We start from the raw sequence: 20,063 nt of genomic DNA, 5'->3' as shown, positions 1-20,063 counted from the left end.
GAAACTCATAAAAATACAGATTTTGATGTAAACCTTACTCAGTTTTTGTCCTGTTTTTCATAGTTAGCAAGTTGTTTATTTCCTGTGGTTTTACTAGTTATTATCTGTGATTTAATAAAACACAGACAGTCTTTAAAATAACACTAAATCGTTTGAAGAAAGTATATCCATCGCCATTGGCTAGATAACAATGATTGCTCTCTGTCTTGGTTCTGTCAATACACCTACATCTGTTTGGTTATAGAGACAAATGCCAGAAGAACTGGCACTTAATTTACAACAATTAAAGCTTAGCAGTAACCTCTAGCAAGTTGGCAAATATTTATAAACACATGGATACGAGGGACATTTTATTCTATTCACAGTAAAGCTGAAGAATTCATTCAAAACTGCTGCAAGTGAACTATCCAGATCGCAGGAGGTGCAATTGTTGACAAAGGTAAAATGTGTCACAGCACCCCATTATAAATAAAGCATTGTGTTGCCTCAGAGATGCTCTGACCTACAAATCACATTCCTCAGACTTAAGGGAACAGCCTCTCCTGTGCTACCTCACCCATACAGATTATTCAATCAGCAATGGGATAAGCGCTAACAGTCGACCCTCTGTATGATCATTTGTGCTAAAACTGCTGGCACTTCTTTCATGACAGGTAATATTGGTGTAATTTCAGCTGCTATGTTACTCGGCTGACACACGCTGTGAGTGCTATTTCCACAGACCACTTACTGAGGTAATTGCATGGGAGGATGAAAATCATATGTATGTAAGGGATGGCTGCATTTGCGCCTTTTCAACATTTGGCTACGATGCAAGAAAGTGACTTACTACTTGCCTTGAAGCACTTTAAACTTGGCATTCCTGAGACTGGATCGCTGTCGGAAGTACCCAAGGCACATGGAGTGTAAAGAGGACTTGTTGTATTCAGGTTTTCTTTTCGATGACGAAAATTCGCCCGGGTTACTTGTATCATGTACAGATTGTCCACATTTCTGTACAGAGAATCAGCTACGCACCTTAATATGAATGTTTGATGATGAGTTTAAACTTATACCCAGTCAACAAAAATAAAAACATCTCAATAAAACATATTTGCTTGATTGACTGCCACATCCCCTCTACTTTCTTTCATTAGTCCTGGTCCACTTAGCATGGGCAAGACAATGTTTGACATCTAGTTCTCTGTCAAATTGTTTGTTCTTTCTGTCATGGAACTGTAATGGTATGGGCTTGACAGCTGCGGTAACTTTTTTTAAAAAACTTTTTTGTGGGTCCAAGAAACAAGAACTGACCAACAAAAGAGGGTCTAGTTCTTGTCTGTTGATTTTAGACAAGGAGGCCTACATATGGTTTGGGGTAACATTTTGTGAACAAGCAAATCATCCATCCATCCATCCATCCATCCATCCATCTTGTTCTGGTTATCTGAGGCCTTCTTCCCAGCAAACTCTTCTAGTTTCTCCTGGGGATCCCTCGGTGTTCCCAGGTCAGATGAGATATGCAGTTCTTCCAGCAAGTTCTGGGCCTACCCTGGGGTTTCCTCCCAGTTGGACATGCCTTGAAAACATCTAAAGGAGGCCTCCTAATCAGACACCTGAACAACCTCAAATGGCACCTTTCAATGCAAAGAAAGCTCTACTCCGAGCTCCCTCCGAATGTCCGACCTCCTTAACCTATTTCTAAAACTCAGCCCAGCCACCTTCCAGATGAAACCCCTTTTGGCCACTTGTATCTGCGATCTCATTCTTTAGGTCATGACCCAGACCTTATGACCATAGATGAAGGTTGGAATGCTCAGATCCTTCTTCACCGGGACAGTCCGGCCTGCGTTACTGCTGACGCTGCACCAATCTGTCCATCTCACGCTCCATTTTCCAATCACTGGTGTACAAGATCCCAAGATACTTAAACTCCTTCCCTCGGGGCAGCAACTCACCCCCCAACCCAGACAGAGCAAAACGCACAGCAAAGCAATTTGGAATGGCAGTCAAATCTGAGCAGCGCACATCTACTTCTAAACAGGTGGTGTTCAGGCTGAAGTAAGGAAGTTTTACTGGTTCTGACTTGGAAAGCCTCAGGAGACTAACAAAACTGCTTCTGGCTTTGCAACATCCACAGGAATGCATGCGAAATAAAGAGCACGCAGCGGAACTCGTAACAGAGGCCATCATTTCACAGCCGACTGCTTCTGCTACAGGATAATTGGCACAACATTCATCAAACCGTCAGATGGTTACACTGAACTTAATCTGTGTGTCTGCAGCGCTCATTGAGACAAATGAGGAGGAGGAGTCCGTAACACTTGAACTGCAAACTGGTAAGGACACCATCAAATCCCTCTATTGTCCGTGTGCCTCGGCTAAAACGCTACCTGTCATCTTTCATTGGGCTCCAGGTGCACGCATTGAAGTTGCAGTCAGGAATTCAAAAAGGTGTGGACTGTAGAGGATTAAGGAGAGTGAGAAAAACTCCTACCATCTAATCCAGTCCTATTTTTCACTCTCTGGATTTATCTGAAAGGTATAATCACTGACATCTGTGTTTTTCAATCAAGTAAATTCTTAAAATCCCAGACCAACATCTGAACAAACCCCATTCAGTGAAATCTATGTTGCATGCCAAAGTTTTCACAGTTTCGGCTTTCCTTATACCAACAAAACCAAACTATTTTCCTGGGCCCTATCTAAAACCCGGAGCCTCATTCATCAACATGTTTGTTTTTGCCAATGACAAAGCAAGAGTGGAAAGAACAAAGACATTATGTTCCTGTAAACCTGGGATATAGCACTCAATCTGTTTTCTCAGTAGCCTGCAGTGCAATCACCACACCTTCCTTTGTCTTCATCTATCACCTTCTAACTCGCTCTGTCCTACCTAGTCCCATTTGAAATCTCATCTCGATCTGATTAGGGAGTTAATAGGATGAGAAATGGAGTGCTGGTCGAAACACATCTGCCCCCTCTGCTGCACCGGAGCCAATTTGCATTTCCTTATTGTTTGTGGCTGCTGTGAGGCAGCAGCCAGGTGATGCCGAGGATTTTTCATTCTTCAGCTTCATTTGGGAGGGAAAAAAAAAAATGTTGATTGAATTGAAAAATATGTGCCGCATTGTTCCCTTCCACGTATCTTTGCAGTCTCTCCACCTGACATCCCATTCAACTGATTGGTAGAATATGACACAGGAGCAGCCAGCTTCTCCTTTCCCAGAGTGCTTTTAGGGCACCGTGGGTGATAAACGAGCAAAAACAGATAAAGGAAAGGAAGTGAGAGCAAAGTTTCCCTCTCGCTCGCTCGTTCCCTCTCTCGATGCCCCTCTCCCTTTTGTTTTCCCATGCGTCCCGAGACGTCTGGCTCATAATCGAGGAAATGATTGCCCCCACGGCTGGGCCCAGCTCGTAACGAGCTCCCTGCCAAGATAACCGTGACTGGGGCAGCAGAGGAGGGCATTGCCAGAGTGATAAACGAGCCAGATGTGCCGGCGGTGGCGGGAGGCGCTGGGAGGGGAGGGAAGGCTGGCACCAGGACCAGAGAGGCCTGGCACAGGGATGCTGGCCAGGCCTATTGTGTCTGGGCAGAGAGGTGGAGGCTGCTGATGATATCCCCGCTCCATCGTGTGATAAATACACGAGAAAATGTGACTTTTCATAATGGCCTTTCACAAGCTCTGAGGGTGATGAAATCTGTCAGACTGTAATGCAACAGACTGGAACGAGTTGTAGCGCTCAATGTCTCTCAAGCTGTGTTTTCATTTCTAGGGCTGTGTCTCTACTTTTTGTTTATACAGGAGGAGACAGAAAACTGGAACACCTGATAATACAGTACAATCCCAATAAACACCAACTTTAAACTTCAGAATTTTCTCTCTAAATGTTTTTTTTTTTTTTTTCTTGAGAAAGGTGAGTCACTCAACAAACATAAACTTAGTTTTCATAACACACTTAGAGCAACTTATCATTTGGCTGAAATACACAGTATCGTATGTAGACAATTAAAAGGTCAAACTTGACATAGCTAATATCCAATACTGGATTCTTTGGGGGCCACATTAATTTTATGAACTAAAAACTTTTGATGGTGTGCATAGGGCTGCACCATATTGTAAAAAAAAAATGTACATGGTGATATTTTACTTTTCTGTGATCATATAACAATATGACAAAATGAAAGAATTTTCACCAGATGACTTAAATACATTTATTTAGAAAGAATTAATCATTCTGGAATTATTGTGGTGATTTTGCAGGGGAGCACATCTGCGTAGAATTTTGTATTTTTTTTAAATGTGAACTGTTTAAAGCCTTTTTATATCGTTTAACACTGGTTAAGGCACAAATAGTAGTTCTTTGCTTTGGGTGGCGATCAGATCTGGGTTTGCTGGCGTCGCCGGTTAAACGAATGAGACACGTTGGGAAGACGGTGCCGTCAGAGTGCCTGTTTTTGGTCAACATCATTCTTTCTGCAGCTGAGATGTTCCCATACAACTAACTGATTATAGCCAAAACAATAATCACAATTAGATCAATACTGAGCTCGCAAGTGGTCCATTTATCCCAATCATTCATTGATTTTAAAGACATTTTTATTTCACGTTAACATAATAAATGTTGTGTTACCTTCCTGCTAATGTACAAATCAGCATCAAAATGAGACTTAAAATACGGTTCTTCTTCATCTGAATTCAAGGCATCTCCTACATGAGAGATGAAACACTTGTCAGGCTGAATATCTGCTGATCGACAGACGCTACAATTTACACATGTTCCCTAAAAGCCTAACATGTCGGTTAAGATAGAAGATAGCTGGGTGTCTGCACAGAGAAGCTTCTAGTCTCCACTTAGTTACTGCAGTGAAGCAACTCCGAAAGGTGTGTTAGCAAAAGTAGCTTTATAAAGACTGATAAGAGGCAATTCAGTGTCTCATTTTTAAAAACTCTGTCCAAGAACTCAGAAATCAGTAAGCTATATCATACCAGACAGACTTCTCCTGTTGATTAGTCAAAGACAATGAGAACTTTTTGAATCAAGCAGCAGAAACTGTCATAGCATGATGTCTTTAAGTTAATTTGCCTGCACGTCACACTTCCTGCAATGTGAGTATTGCCAATGATCAAACAAAATATTGATCAGGTTGTGAAGACGGTATGGTAAAATGTATGAATATTCTCAGACAGTATGTAAAACCATTTCTCAAACCTTACTCGGGGGGAATTAAGAAGTTAAACCCCTTCACAATGTGCAGAATCATATATTTCTTCCTTCTCTCTGGTTTACATTTACAGTTAGACATGTCTCCTCCATCATCTGCAAATGAGTGACACCTTTCTACCTGCTGCGGAGCTGCTCCAACATACTTCCCTACATGATTGAGTACGATTTGAAAGACAGCTGTTGTTTTGTATCTGCTAAGGTCCAACGGTTTGGAAAGCATACACACTCCACTCACTTCTGCCAAGCACAGAGAAGAAGAGAAAACATACTGTAACTCCCTCTTGCTCCCCTTTCTGATCTCTCCGGGCCACTCACTGCAAGCCCCTTTAATAACAGTTGTGGATTATCATTCTGCCAGAAACAACTACTGGAGAAGCTGCCCCACAGGTACGGTAAAGCCTCTTGCGCTTTCAGGTGTTTTCATTTGAATGCCGTAAAGAAGACGCTCGAGTTTATCATGTGCTGTGATTTCAAACACAACAGAAAGTTTGTGAAACGCCGTACAAGGTGACACGACAAACAGAGGTATTTATAGATGTTTCCACAAGTAGAAGCCGCTATAAAAAGAGCCTCACGCACTCAGAGCCAGACTGTCCTTGCTCAGTAAACCCAAGGGGACTTTTTATTACGCTAGTTATGCATTTTACGAGGGCCATCATGTTGGCTGAGGAGCAGTTTCTCTAATCAAATGTGGAGTGCCTGAGCGAGGAGCCTTTCCAGTCAAAGCCCGTTTCTCATAATCAGATGAGTCACTGCGTCAAGGTCGTCCTCGTCAAGCAACTTTTAGTTTGGAAGGTGAAAATGGAGTCCCCCGGAGCGTCCCTGCGTGGGAAGCATGTACGTTTGAACCGCGCACTTGACAAGTGAACCACATGACACACCTGATTAGAATGTGTTATTGTTCCTCTGCACATACCTTTTGCCACCTTTAAAATGAGAAAACAACTCACCCCCAAAATAGCTTTTCCTGCCCAACCTCCGCTTCCCTGAATGCACATGTAATGAGGCTGAGATCCCAATTTAGATTTCCTTGCATGAATGTGTATCTATTTACTGCAGCAAATTGAAGTTGGTGGCAGCATTGCGAGGAAGTGGAAAATTTCCCCTTCCACATACATTTTCTTCCTGTTTAGCGGAATCAAATGAGAAAAGGTTTATTGTTCATGCACCGACTGTGGAGTCTGCACAAACAAACAGCTTTCCTAATTACGCTGCTAATGCAAAGCAAACACACACTTTACACACAAACAAAAGCGGGCTAAGTACACACACAAACTTAATCCACCGTACAGGAACCATTAACAGCTGGCTGGCTGAGGTTTGCCTCTGAGGGAAGGAAGAGGAAAGTGGATATGCAGAGATGCCAAGACAAGAGCCGCACACACAGGCCCCGGCGGCTTGCATTCATTTACCTTCCCCAACAGGAGCAGCAGCGCCTGGCGAAACCGGAGTCTCTGGAACACGAAGAGGTCGTACACGGCCGAAACGGCCAGCACCGTCACGCCCTGCTCCTTCCACAGCATGCTGGCCGCCGCGCACCACAGGCTGCCCAGCATCCAGGCCCAGCACCTGGTGACCGAGCCGCCATCACCGTCACCGCCGCACCTCCTGACCTGGAAGTATGAGTCCCTACGGAGCCCGCAGTGTCTCACGTAGCAGAGGAGAGACAGCAAGAAAAACAAAGCAGCCCCGACGTCCGCCCTCCCCACCACGCCGGCCACTGCTTCAGTGTGCACCGGATGGGAAGCAAAAAGGAGGCCCGCCAACAGGCTCCACAATCCCCCTCCCAGCAGCGGGCGGCTGAAGGCGGTGACCAGGGCGGTGACCAGGCCGTGCAGCAGCACGTTGAGCAGGTGGTAGCCCCAGGGCCGCAGGGCGTGCAGGGTGTAGTTGAGGCGGAAGGAGAGGGTGCAGAGTGGACGGAAGGACTTGTGGCTGCCGCTGTGGGTGAGCAGGGTGCCCCAGAAGTCGTCGTACAGGATGTTGGTCCACGGAGTCTCAGGGAGGAGGTCCTGGTTGGTCTTGATGGCTCGGCTGGAAGGACAAAAGAAGTATTGTAAGCCACAAAGTTCATCAGAAAACAAGTGTTCTTGATGGTATTATTATAGCTGACCCTGACCAGAGGACAACTATAAAACGTATTTGTCTGTGAACAGTCTCTAACTCGAGTGCTGAGGTCTAACAGGTTGATATTGTACAGGTGAGCTAGGAATGGCCTCCCCAGGAATGATTAGATGTTGGGGTCAATTGGTGCAAAAAAAGCTCAAGGTCAAAGGTCACTTTTTCCAACATGGCGTATACCTTCAAAGAGGTGGACGGTAGATTTATGACATTTGGTGCAGGTAAGCGACCATGTTGGGGCTTTCTGTTGGCGATGTTGCATTTGACCTTGGATGATACTTCAAGATAGACACGTTGTTTCAGAAGCCATATATAAGTTTCCCACTGGGGATGGAACGTTTAACACTGGGTGATATATCAAGGTCAAAAATGTTGATATCGCTATTATATTTTAAATAACATGTAATGTATAGGTGGATAGTGCCCATTTCACCTTGGACTACCCAGTCAACCATGATGAGTGGAAGACAACCCCTATTTTGTGGTAAGTTGGACAGAATAATGGTTTACTGGGGCTCAGTACAATCATGGCAAGCAGAGGCAACTACATCCCTCTACTGAGGACCCTGTAGTTTTGTATTTTGTTCTATACACCACTGTGTACACCTTCCATATCCATGTAGCCATCCTGTCAATATAAAAAAATAGATTCTAGCAGCTTTAAGCTCAATATTGTCAGATTGCAAAACACAAATACGAGTAGATACTTAAACTATTGGACAGCCCAAACCATCAACTATCATAGATGGAGGACTCTAATTGGTTGAAAGAACCTGGATGGGAGGAGCCTGAAAGCAGAAGTTAGACTTTGTCAATAATATAAAAGCGTACTGTTCTTTTCTCAGTAAGTGTGAGCCCTTGATAATGTCTCTGAGCAACTTCTGAGTTTCCACCACAATTTTAATATAAGTGAATTACATGCAACCCTTTTCAGTAGGACAGTTTAAAAACGCATCCATGAGCATTGTGTCTATATATAATGTGGAATAATACATTTTCCATCTCGCTGATGATCCACTGCTAAGTGAAATTTAATGAAACAAGGACACCAAATGTCCTAAACAGGCCACAGAGTCTTTGATTAAACACCCAGACGTCAGCGCACTGTTGCTTCCCTTCCACACACACAGCATGTACATATGTCACAGGTACCAACACACACACACACACACGGACACACGGACAGGTGGTTTCACACCCACTGAGGCTGCTGCCGACTCTCATAATTAGCGGCTCATTACCGGGGGACACGAGCTCCGTTCGTGTACACTCACAGACTGCAACAAATGAGGCTCACCGCGGGGATTTTAGAGTGATGAATGGGATGGGATGGTCACTGGAACGTCTCCGAGCAGTGTGGGAGAATTCCCCCACAAAACGCTGTTGTTTTCGTTCGAGGAAGGCGGTTTTTGATCAAAGATAAAGCCGGCGCATATCACGCAAGGGGTGTCAATAATAAAAATATCATCAAGTTTCATTTTCCTGACGTGAGACAGCCTGCTGGAAGTGGCAGAAAACTGAAAACAAAGCAAAAGGGAGGCGGTCGTAGGAGGGAAACGCTGTCTGCAGTGTTTCCCACACATTGTTAATATGTTCAACTTTGAGTTCTTTTTTCTGATAGTGAACAGAGCATGTGTTTTCTTTAAACTTGTTCGAACAAACTGAGTGCTTGAAATCACTCGCAAATCTACTTTTTCTATAGTAAGGGATCAAAATGCCTGGAAAAGTATGCCACTGAGCAGCTGAATGAAACCCAGGGCTTCAAAAAAGCTCCTCTCAGCTGTAGCCAATGGAACCTGACAAGCAGACGCAGGCTTGATCGAATCGCCTTGAAGGTCCACGTCACTCTAATCATTTAAAATTAATGTAGCATTCAAAAAATGTACGTGCAAAATTAAGATTCGCCTCGTTTTTTTTTTTTTTTCAATCTCCCACAAAATGCTGGCAGACAGGTGTCACTGCTCGACATTATCTGACATCGTGGGACAAAAGGAGTGGAAGTATTGTGTCACTAAGCCTCTTTTTTGGGGGGGGAAAGCAGCATGCGGCCACATTCGCGCTGCAAACCTTCGATTCAGATTTATTGCTCCGAGAGGTGAAGCGGCTTTGACATCGTGAGGCTTTTTCTTTGTGAGCCGGCACAACAACACCTAAAACAACGACAGCGGCCATCAACTTTTTTGTTAACCAGGTTTTACTACATCAGGCTCCCATAAAACGGCGCATTTGACGCATCATTTGACTCTTCTTCTGCACAAATTGGACCTTTCGCGAGCCGCCTCCTTCAGTCGAGAGGAACACTTTTTATAATGGAGAGCTACGAGGAATATCAAATGCATTATGGTAAAAAGGTGCCTGCAGTCTTACGTGCTTTCCTGCATCAGAGAGACCGAGCAGAATGGGAGGATTAGACCTACGGCAGAGCTCACAGCATCTCTGTAGATTAACGAAGCTTGTTGTGCTACAAGTGCAAACTTATTCCAACAAACTAAATAAAGAAGGCTTAATAAACTTTAATAGGCTGCACAGTCAGACAGAGAGACAGTAATTTGATGCAATGTCAAGCATCACTAAGGGCTGTGCACGCTCTTGATAATGCAGCTTAATGAGCACCTACAAGGTGCAAACAAAGGGGAATCTCACTATAGATCACGCTACAGCGCAAGAAAGCTGCAGCACGCTGTAGGAACGGACCATAAGAGGAAATAATGTGTATAATTCATAGCGTACAGAGAATGAAAAGAAAGCTACTGATCTGCGTGCCGACTGCCAATTAAAAGCAGCTGAGAGAAGGAGAAGACAATGAGTCCTAACAGCTTGTCCAATCCTCAGAGGACAACACGCTGCTTTTTTAATTACATGTTTTATTTGCATACTGCAACATGAAACCTGAACTTTTGGGGTTTCCAGGATTCGATCACACCCAGTGACAGCCCCTCTCTCTCTCTCTCTCTCTCCCTCTTTCAGGGTTTGATTATCACGAGCAACGTTTCTGTGTTTGTGCACGGCGCAGCAGAGAGGGAAAAGGACAGCAAAAAGGGGGCCAGTTGGGGACTTCCTTTGTCTGGAGACTGTAACTAAGAGCTGGGAGCATAAAGAGAAGGAAGGGAGAGAGGGAGAGGGAGATGGAGCTGCAAGTTGGGGAAAGCAGACAAGATGAAAGACGGTTAAAAGCAGGAAAAAATCCAATGGTAGAAAATTGCACATTAGCCCGCAGGTCCGGTGTGAAAGCAACAACCGCTCCAAGAATTAATTTAAATGTTTTTTTCCTGCAGGCCCTAAAGCCCTTGTCATCGCGTGAGTAGTAAATTCCTGCGTTTCCCAGGATTGTTCTGCAAGTGTGTGTTTCTCAGGCTCTCGGTTACAGTAGGCCAGAGAGGGACTGCATTACATCACTGAGTGCACACTTCCTTTTCTTACTGTAGCTCCACGGTGAGCCATTACTTACAAATGATCTTTTACAGTCGCGCTACGGCGCAGAGGACTCGCGGATACAAGAACAATAAACAGAATGAAATGGAAAGATTATCAACACTGAAAGTTTTATTAATGCTGGGTAGACAGTCTAACAGCTCGATGATTTATTCCCCCTGAAAAAAAAAAAAAAATCACCTAAAAGTCTCATTACAGAAGCAGTCCGTCAAAATCTGCCAACGTGGTCACGTTCCCGCACCTCCCCCCCTCCGAGGCATCCAGTCAGCTCGCTATCAAACCCAAACATGACTTACTTCGCCCTCCCTCGCGTCCCTTTTGCATGTCCCAGGTCTCAATCCTCAGCGGTGATAAATAATTTAAATATTCAAATCGGCGCCATCCACCCCATCTCCCTCGCTGCCTCCTGCCCAGTAACCGGGAGGATGAAAAGAATGCATTATCCATGAGGGGGTTCGAGGAACGGGTCGGTGTGCACCAAGGAGTAAATGGCTACATGCAACGTGTCCGTGTTTGTGTTTTTTTTTTTTCTTCCTGCAAGCGTGTGCACATGTGTGAGGAACCGAGCGGGCGCTGATGGCTTCATTGAGGCCCGTCGCTGCGGCAGTGCAGATAGAGTGGCCTCCCGTCGCGGTGGCTCTTACAGAAGGGGGTCTTTTGTATTCAGCCACCGTATGTGGGGCAGGCAGGCAGCAGGGCACTCTATTCAAGATCCGCAAAGTACAGGACCGGTTTTCAGTTTGAGTTTTTTTTTTTTTTTCTTTTTGGTGGGGGGTAAAATCTGAGGGATTTCCATCGTCTCTGAAAAGAAACATTATAGGGCGGGGATTTTTCTTTTTTTTTTTCCTTTTCCTGGAGGTCCATTTGTGACGGGGTGAGGTCTTCTTTCACCTGTCCGCTGCTTTTAACGGAAAGAAAATTGGCTGTCTTTCAGTGTTTGGGTATGTGTCTTTTCAATATGCAAATGGAGCACTCCACCGCCTCCCGAGCGGTGATCTCACCACCAGTGATTTGCTTTTTTCATGTGCCTACAGACGCACACTGGGCCTTTTTTTTCTTTTCTTTAGGGACGGCAGGCATTTTATTCTTACACTGAATGCAAAAAAAACACAACAGATAGGCTGTCATTTTTTCCAGTAATGATTTAGTCTGGGAAATCTCCAGGCGCAACTTCTTAAATCCCAAAGTAGCATATTCAAATTGCCTCTTGTTCATTTTTACGATGATGTAAAATGGAGAAAAAGCCTCAGATTGAAAGAATATTTGACACAAATACATCTAAACACAACAAACCTGCAGATATTGTACCAGCTTGCAAAGTGCTTTTATTATAAGCAGGAAAACACTCGACACCATCCTACTGTTTTTTCCTCTACTCCCATGTTCCTGGTTTTGCATTCTCCAGCTTGAGGATTGAGTCTTTTCAACCTGCCACTAACAATCAGTGTTAATCAGCTCATCAGCAGCAGGCGCATAAAATGGATAGTTCCTCTTCTGCCTCTTTGCTTCCTAACATTAAAGGCTCAGGAAACTTTTCTCTGAGCGACGGGATCCAACATAAATGCACCAGTTCCTGCCTGAGCAGCGTTTCACATCAATCTGTGTTTGTGTTCCTGATGAGTACAACTTTTTTTTTCTGTGTGCACTTTACTCTCTGGTTTGATCTCAGTTGGAAAAAGATTATTTAAAAGCAGATTTAAGCAAATTTACAACCAGATTACAGGTGTTGTCTTTCAAATCTGACCAAACTACATCCACTAAGTCGAATAAAACAAACTAGCTGGATTGGTAATTTGTTAAACTCTTTCCAAACTTTCTTGATTGTCATTGACTCAGACTTATAAGAATATTTGTTCTGTATAAATTGTTAGCAGCAGCAGGTACATCTAGGATACAAAAGCAGAACAAAATCACCTTGACTTGTCTCAGTAAAGGTTCTATTCAGCACACCTACTTCCCATAGAAACACACATTTTATGCTGCATGTATGAGCTCTAAAATAACTATTTCTATACAATATAAACAGCAAAAAATATGTTTATTTTGGTATTTCAACTTGCTAGCACCTGCAACACATCATACACAATCACAAGGTCTTGCAGCCCTTTAAATAATCTGTGTTTAGTGTCTTTCAGAACGTTCCTAAACACACTACAGCAAGGTAGCATGCAATTTTTTCCTGATAAATATTTGCATGGAATCACAGCATATGTAAGTGAGTGTGTGTTGCTTGTGCATGATGAGATCTTAACTCAGCTAAAAGCCTGAATCACCAAACTGCATCCTGTAAAAAAAAAAAAAAAGAATAAAAATAGTTTCCTTAATTGCATCCTTGTAAAGCTCAGCTAACAGATTTCAGATGACAAGTTTGGCCACAAACGCGCACTGAACTACACAACAGAACTGTCTCCCCCACTGTGGTCTGACAGAATGAACCTACAATTAGTTTCAATGTTTCTGCGACCTCCATTAAAAAGGACGACGATATTAACTGCATTGCAAAACAGTGCACTTGAGTCTATTTTAACCCTCTGAACACCAAATAGTTTCTGTTTTTGCTCGCTGTGGGCTCATTTTTTACTGCAATATGAAGTCCTGCACCTCTATGGAGACAGCACAACCATGATTAGAAGTAGAGAGAACTCTTCTGTGCAGAATATCAACGGTAGAATGACATAAATCACAAAAACAAGAAAAATGAAAGTTGAACTTTTTATTTCGCAAATGTTGGAAAAAAAAAAGAAAAAGAAAAAACAGGAATCCACATGTTCAGAAACTTTAAAAAGTGCTCACTGGTGTTACCATTAGTGGAAAAAAAATGTTAAAATGTCTTTAAGTTTATAACTTGTTTTCATACGTGTCTTCTATCTGCTCTTTGTAAGCACAGCCTGCAGTTCAGCCTAGTTAAGGTGAAAATTTCCAGAATTTTTGTCATGTGACCGTTTGTCACAGACGAGTCACTCATGGGTTCACAGTTGCTCTGAGGAGTGAAGAATTATTTTGTTTTTTACAGAATTTGGTTTGAGCGAAGAGTCTATTTTTGGCAAATTTTTATTTGATGAACCATCCAACTTTGAGGCTTGGATTTGGCTAAGTTGTTTTTACAGCCTGTAGCTCTGATAAATGGTATCATTACGGCCATTTTTTATTTTTAGTTTTTTAAAGATAACAGGCCTTTCCAACCTGCTAGCAGGTTTTGGAGTTCAGAGGGTTAAATATCTGGGCTCTGGTCCAGCCTGTCTGCCTGTGGCATGTCACTGGTCGGCCCATAATAAACATCTTCAGTATAAACTGCCATCACTTAACGTAATCATAACAGGCTGAATTACAGTCCTGTGTATCATAGAGCATCCTCCTCCTTCTCCCCGATGGCAGTAATGAGATGGATTAGCCGATCATCATAAAGCAGGACTGTTAACGGACTCTGGCCTGGACATTGTTTAATGGGTATCCTCACATCATTTTCCTTCTCATCCATCTGTGTTCACCCACTTTCTCCGTCTCCCTTCATTCTTTTATCTTGGTTTCTGCTTTTTTCATTATTAAGTTATCACTTTTTTCTTTTCCGTCCATCTCATGTCTTCCTTTCTGCTCCTTTTTTTTATCTTCACTGTCTGCCTCAGGAACCTCATCTGATCCACTCGTCTGCTTCACCGACGAGCCTTTTATAATGCCCCCTTGTCTGGCCAAGATCTATTAAATTTCCATCTCCTTACTGAGCAATCCGAGTTCTAATTAACCACGCAGGCAGAGAGCTGCAGCAGACAGGCCTATTCACACAATGCTAATCTTGGGCTGGCGTACTGCTGAAGTAAACACGCCACTGATGTTGCCGGCTTTGTGGAGGATGATTAAAACTCCACGAGGAGAAGAAGAAAAAAAAAAAGAAAACTCTCCATAGTGAAGGGACAAAACAAATCCATATTACAGAAGCACAGCAGTAAATGTGTGCAGGTGGAGACTGTGATTACAGAGCTGCCACCTTTATGAGAAAGTAAAATCTGCATGAATTATCACGCTTTTCTTCTGCGCCAGCTTCATTACAAAGTTATAGAGAAATCAACAAAAGTCACGGAGGACTTTTCCAAACACAGAGTTAGAGGATATCCTGATGGGTTCATCATCTGCAGACGCCTTTTGTTCCATGTCACCCTCTCTTCTCTAGTGTTACGCTTAACTTCAATAAATAAGTATTAAAAAAAAAAGAAATAAAGCTTGTTCTCTTACACATCTAGCACGTTTACTGCCCGTCACATTGTCTGAAACAAGAAGCGCATAAAGCTTTACAGTCGAACGCCACCGACTATGAGTCATGTGTGATATGGAGGGTGTTAGCGGAAGATAAGAAGAGAAAAAAAGCACAAGTGACCAAGCAGGAGGCTGGATAAGAGTAAATCTCGGACTGGATTATAGTTGTTGAGCTGTGTCTTACGTTTTTGCGCTTGCTCGATGTTTGACTGCGTCGGCAAAGTCATCAACAAAGGTTTCAGCCACAAGAAATCTAGAGGCGATAGCAGCAAACTTGCACACTGGAACTGGTAATAAGTGCTGCTGTGTTGGTGGTTGACTGGTTGTAACGATTGATAGGTGTTGGAGCAGCAGCTTTGAAGACCAACAACATTTAGTGCTCAGGAGATATCGTTGGTGCTGCGTAGCAAAAACATCATAATCTTGCTTTAAATCCAAATATCCATCTGCCTTGTTCATTTTGTTCATATCGTTTTCTGTTGTTCTGAACCCAAAAACCCATCAGCAGGTTTAAAAGTCAGGTTATTTTTAAAGAAACTGCCAAAATTACACCATTTATCATAGCAAGAAACCCTCAGTTCTCCAACAAGGCTTAAAATACTGATCTGTGAGCTGCTATTGTCAGAAAACGTCACCACATCTAGTCTTAAAAACTGTAATATTTCATTAAAATTACATCCTTCTACGCGTCTCATTTTTCAAAAATTCCCCAAATGAACAGTTTGTTCTAAGTACATTCTGTAAAAGATAAAACTTGTGCTCTCCTCTGTGCATCCCTATAACCATCAGTGACTTCTGTGGTTTTTCTATACTGGGCTGAACTGCAGGCTGCGTTTACACAGACAGCAGCAGATAAGAGAAACGTATGGAAGCTAAGATTACATGTAGGTAGTTCAGTTTCTAGATTATGTAGAGTCACATATTTTTTTTCCAGTATCAGCAACACCTGCAATCACGTAAAAAAAAAAAAGTTGTACATGTCGATTCCTGTTTTTATTCTGTATTTGTAAAATAAATAATCACAAACTCTCTTTTTGTCTTCATGATTTATGACACTAAACTGCACAGAGAGGGAGTTCTCTGTACTTCTAGTCCTGGTTGTGCTGCTTCCATGGAGCTCACAGTGAGTAAAAATGTGACAAAATAACAAGCAGAGACGGCTTCGGGTTCAGAGGTTTCAAAGCACAACAGCTGTTGTCATTACCTCAGTTGTTTGGTTGGAGCTGTAGGCGGCGGTCATAGCAACAGTTAAATTATGATCATCTGATTCCAAGTAGCTGATACTGTCAAAACGTTGACGCAGGCAACAATCAGCCCCTACAGTCCTAAACCGGTAGATGGTGAACATGTACCTCAGGGTATTTAACATCTATTGTTTTAAACTGTCCATCAAAAATCATGTTTTTCTTGCAAGTGTCAACTGAGAAAAACCAAACCGGCACAGTTAAAGGCCTTCATAAAGAATCCCCAACGAGTAAGACCACTCACTTTAGGCTTTACTGTCAGTACTACCTAGTTTATCTCTGTCCAAAACTAATAATTATGCTTCTGGCGACATTTGTGCTCAAGCAAAAAAACAACTAATACAACAACTTATTGTCAATCAGTACAATAAACTGATTTAGACACGTTTTTCTATCTAAATGGTTCACTCGAAGAAGACTGCTTCCAGTTATTGATTCCGTCTTCATTGAGATTCCGTCGTACATGCGATGGGATGTGGGTCAGTGTATCAGAGGAAGAGTATGTGTGGGTGGGTGTCAGGGACCAGATCACCTCTGTGCTAATCCAAAGCTAACAGGATTAGAAAGCGATCATGGAGCACGCTGGGTTTCTGAGACCCGCACGGAGGTCGGAGGTTGGCCAGTAATCTGATTAATGGTTGTGTGTTGTGGTCGCTCAGGCCTCCATGCTCATGTCATTCTACATGTGCAGTACACTGTATGTAATCCATGTAATATAGTGTCCTAATCCCATGTGCTGTGGCAGTTGGCGGGTGAACAACATTCAGGGCTTTGTTCCCAGCTAACGCCACAACTGGTAAAGGGTAGAAATCCAATCAATTTCAGCTCAGTGGTCGCTGAGGCGGAGAGTGTGTGCAGCACATGAGGTACTAAACATGTGGAAAAGGTGATATGGTTTGGTCTTTTATTAACCCTCTGGACCTCCACTGCTAGCTGTGAAAGGCACGTTATCTTTTAAAAAACTGCCAGAGTCACACGATTAAAACTGTAAAATAAGAAAAAAATCATCCAATTCTTTAACTACTCATCTGTGACGCGTTGATCTGTCGAAAAACTAAAGCATTGGTTAAAACTGTGATATTTGATTTGATATTTGACGCTTTGTTCCACAGGTCTCATTAAAAAAACAAAACACTAAGAATATTTCTCTTGTACTACGACAGAGTACTAGGGCCACATTAAGAAAAATATTTTTCCACAGATTTCAAGAATAAAGTTGTAATATTACGAGAATAAAGCCGTAACATTTAAACTGGTTGTTTCAGAAGAGGAAAGTTGTTAAAACGAGGGCTGGGGAGCATTTCGTGAAGTTGTACTTCAGCATCAGTTTCATCTCTATTCTCATAAAATTCTGACTTTAAACTTGTAAAATCAAGACTTTATTCTCGAAGTCTGTGGAAAAATATTTTTCTTAATGTGGCCCTAATACTCCGTCGTACTTGGACTGACCAGACAGTGTAAAAACCAAAAAGTCTTTCCTTCTCGACGCAAACATGAAGACTTCATTGACTTATACAATCTTCACCTTGACTCTATACATGTGCAAATATGTTTGTTTTTTAAGAGGTTGACACTTTTTGTACTTTCATATTTATTTCTCTATTACCTTTTATGTATCTTTCTATTCTTTATTTTACTCTTATGATACTTCGATCTTTATTCTTGGGCGGGAAATGTAACAAAAAAAAGAATTTCCCTCCTGGGATAAATGAAGAATTTCTGACTTAAATGCGACTTAAAGTCATGTGACCAAAAAAGGGTGTTTAGGTTGAACTGCAAGCAGTGTTTACACAAAGCAGAAGGAGACTAGTATGAAAACCAATAAAAATGAGTTCGTAATGAAACATCTATTAAATGTAGAGTCATCTTTTTTTTCAATATTGGCAACACTTAGGGGGACTTATAAAAGTGTTGATTCCAGTTTTTTTTAGATTTTTTTAAAAACAAATAATGAAAGAAACTGAACTTCTGTTTTTTCCTTTTAATAATTTACGACACTGATACTGTGTTATAATGGATTAAAGCCATTTTTGAGTTGAGTCTTGCCATGGTTGTGCTGTTCCCGTAGAGGCGTAGGATTTTATAATGTGGTGAAAAATGAGCCCACAGTGACTAAAAATGTGTGGGGTTCAGAGGGTTAATAATCAGGACCTGAGTGATTCATCCACTGGCTGATTATTAGCTGCTATAACGCGTCCAGTGTGCAGCAGCCTGATGGCAGCTAATGAGGAGAGGGTGATGAAAATGAAAACGTGGGACGTCGAGGGAGGGGGGGAGGAGGACACCCTAACAGGCTTTATGATTTCAGGATCATTAGTCCTTCTACCTTGACAAACATACTTTTCTTATCCAGACAGTGTTTCTTCTCCTCGCTGGTGCCAACGCAGACAATGCACACATTAATCACTAGTGTTAATCGACCCTGTATATCTGTTTAGTTTGTGTATCTGTGGGGCTGAGAGGTCAGGAAGCGAGCATTACGGGTGTGTTCAAACATCACACGTCATCGGCACCACTGGCAGAACAATAACTCCCCGACCGCAAGTGGCACCGCTGCTTTCCCACACTCTGTCCCACGCCGGAGTGGCACGAATGTGGGAGGAGAGGGAAAAAGCATAAACGTCCCGATAGCGTTCGTAAAAGCCTGTCGCGCTGCCAGTGGCGTGGATGTGAAAGATTTATGCTGAGCTTTGCAGAGACTCTTCCTTTTTCTTTACGTGTGAGAGACGAAATGTGGCATTAATTTGGCTTTTTATTTATTTCATTTTTTTACACCGAGCTGAGCTGCAATTATTTGTTTCTTTCCATCATTTGAAATGTGTGAAGAGCGATAAACCGCTATTGGACGGCGTTTCACATGGCTGGCATGAAGAAAGAGAGAAAAAAACTGGCAAGATTTCCATCTGTTTTTAAATATTCCCCACTCAAAGTACACCTGAGACGCAGGATGGAGCTCACTTTGTATTCAAGCTACCAACCTGCAGTGTTTTTTTTTTTCCTTTCCTCCTGCTCAGTTCACTGGATCCATCTTTTCATCGATTAAAAATAGCCCATCCTGCAGCTCCCAGCAGTTTTCCCATGCATGCAGAAGAACCAGTGGGAAGTTTGTTGGATCAATAAGCCCAGTTAAATTATTTATTTTTAACTCTTCGTGCAGATTTGAAATACCAGCAGCGAAGTTTCGCATTTAGTTGAGGATGTGTGTTGACCCTGAAGAAAGGCTGGTGGATCAAGTATTTATTAGAATATAAGCTCGCTGAGACTAAACTCGCACAAAACCTTCAATAACAGCGTGATTCTCATCAAAATATATCCGTTTCCATCAGTTTCCACTGTCTATTATGCAAAAATTGAATTTCCCTTCTGGGATAAATAAAGTATTTTTCATTTCATTCAAAAACAGATGGGATTGTACACACTCCTGCAAACACACACACACATTATAGGTCCATACAAAGCTACTATCTGCACTTCTGAAATCAGCTAAACTCCTGATGTGTATTACTGCCGTTTCCAGTACCTTCTCCTCATATCTTTAACTTTAGCTGCTCCTCGGCTCTGGAGTCGTCTGCTGGAGGCCGTTAAAGCAACTCAGGACCCATTTTCATCCTCTAGCTTTTATTTGTGTTTACCTCTTCCTATTTTTTAATCACATTCCTCTGGTTCGATATTAGGTTTGACGTTTTTGTTCTATTTTCATCTAGTTTTATTTGCACAACACACTAACACTGCATGTTGTTATGTGTACAATACATGCAGTTACCACTGTATGAAGCTGCAGCCAACAACTATGTTTTGAATCAGTTGATC

General features: G+C 42.4%; 1 protein-coding gene across 1 annotated transcript in view; it reads right to left on the bottom strand.

Annotated features, from left to right (window-relative positions):
* Positions 1-20,063, bottom strand: part of tmtc2a (transmembrane O-mannosyltransferase targeting cadherins 2a) — a 77,755-nt gene that overhangs the window by 34,149 nt on the left and 23,543 nt on the right. The window contains exon 2 of the mRNA XM_008292827.1: positions 6,638-7,242. Coding sequence (XP_008291049.1) covers positions 6,638-7,242 — 605 coding nt within the window. The remainder of the gene's footprint in view (positions 1-6,637; positions 7,243-20,063) is intronic.

The sequence above is a fragment of the Stegastes partitus genome, unplaced genomic scaffold (assembly GCF_000690725.1).
Source record: "Stegastes partitus isolate 25-593 unplaced genomic scaffold, Stegastes_partitus-1.0.2 Scaffold836, whole genome shotgun sequence".
NCBI lineage: Eukaryota > Metazoa > Chordata > Actinopteri > Pomacentridae > Stegastes > Stegastes partitus.
This window is presented reverse-complemented; position numbering and strand designations above follow the sequence as displayed.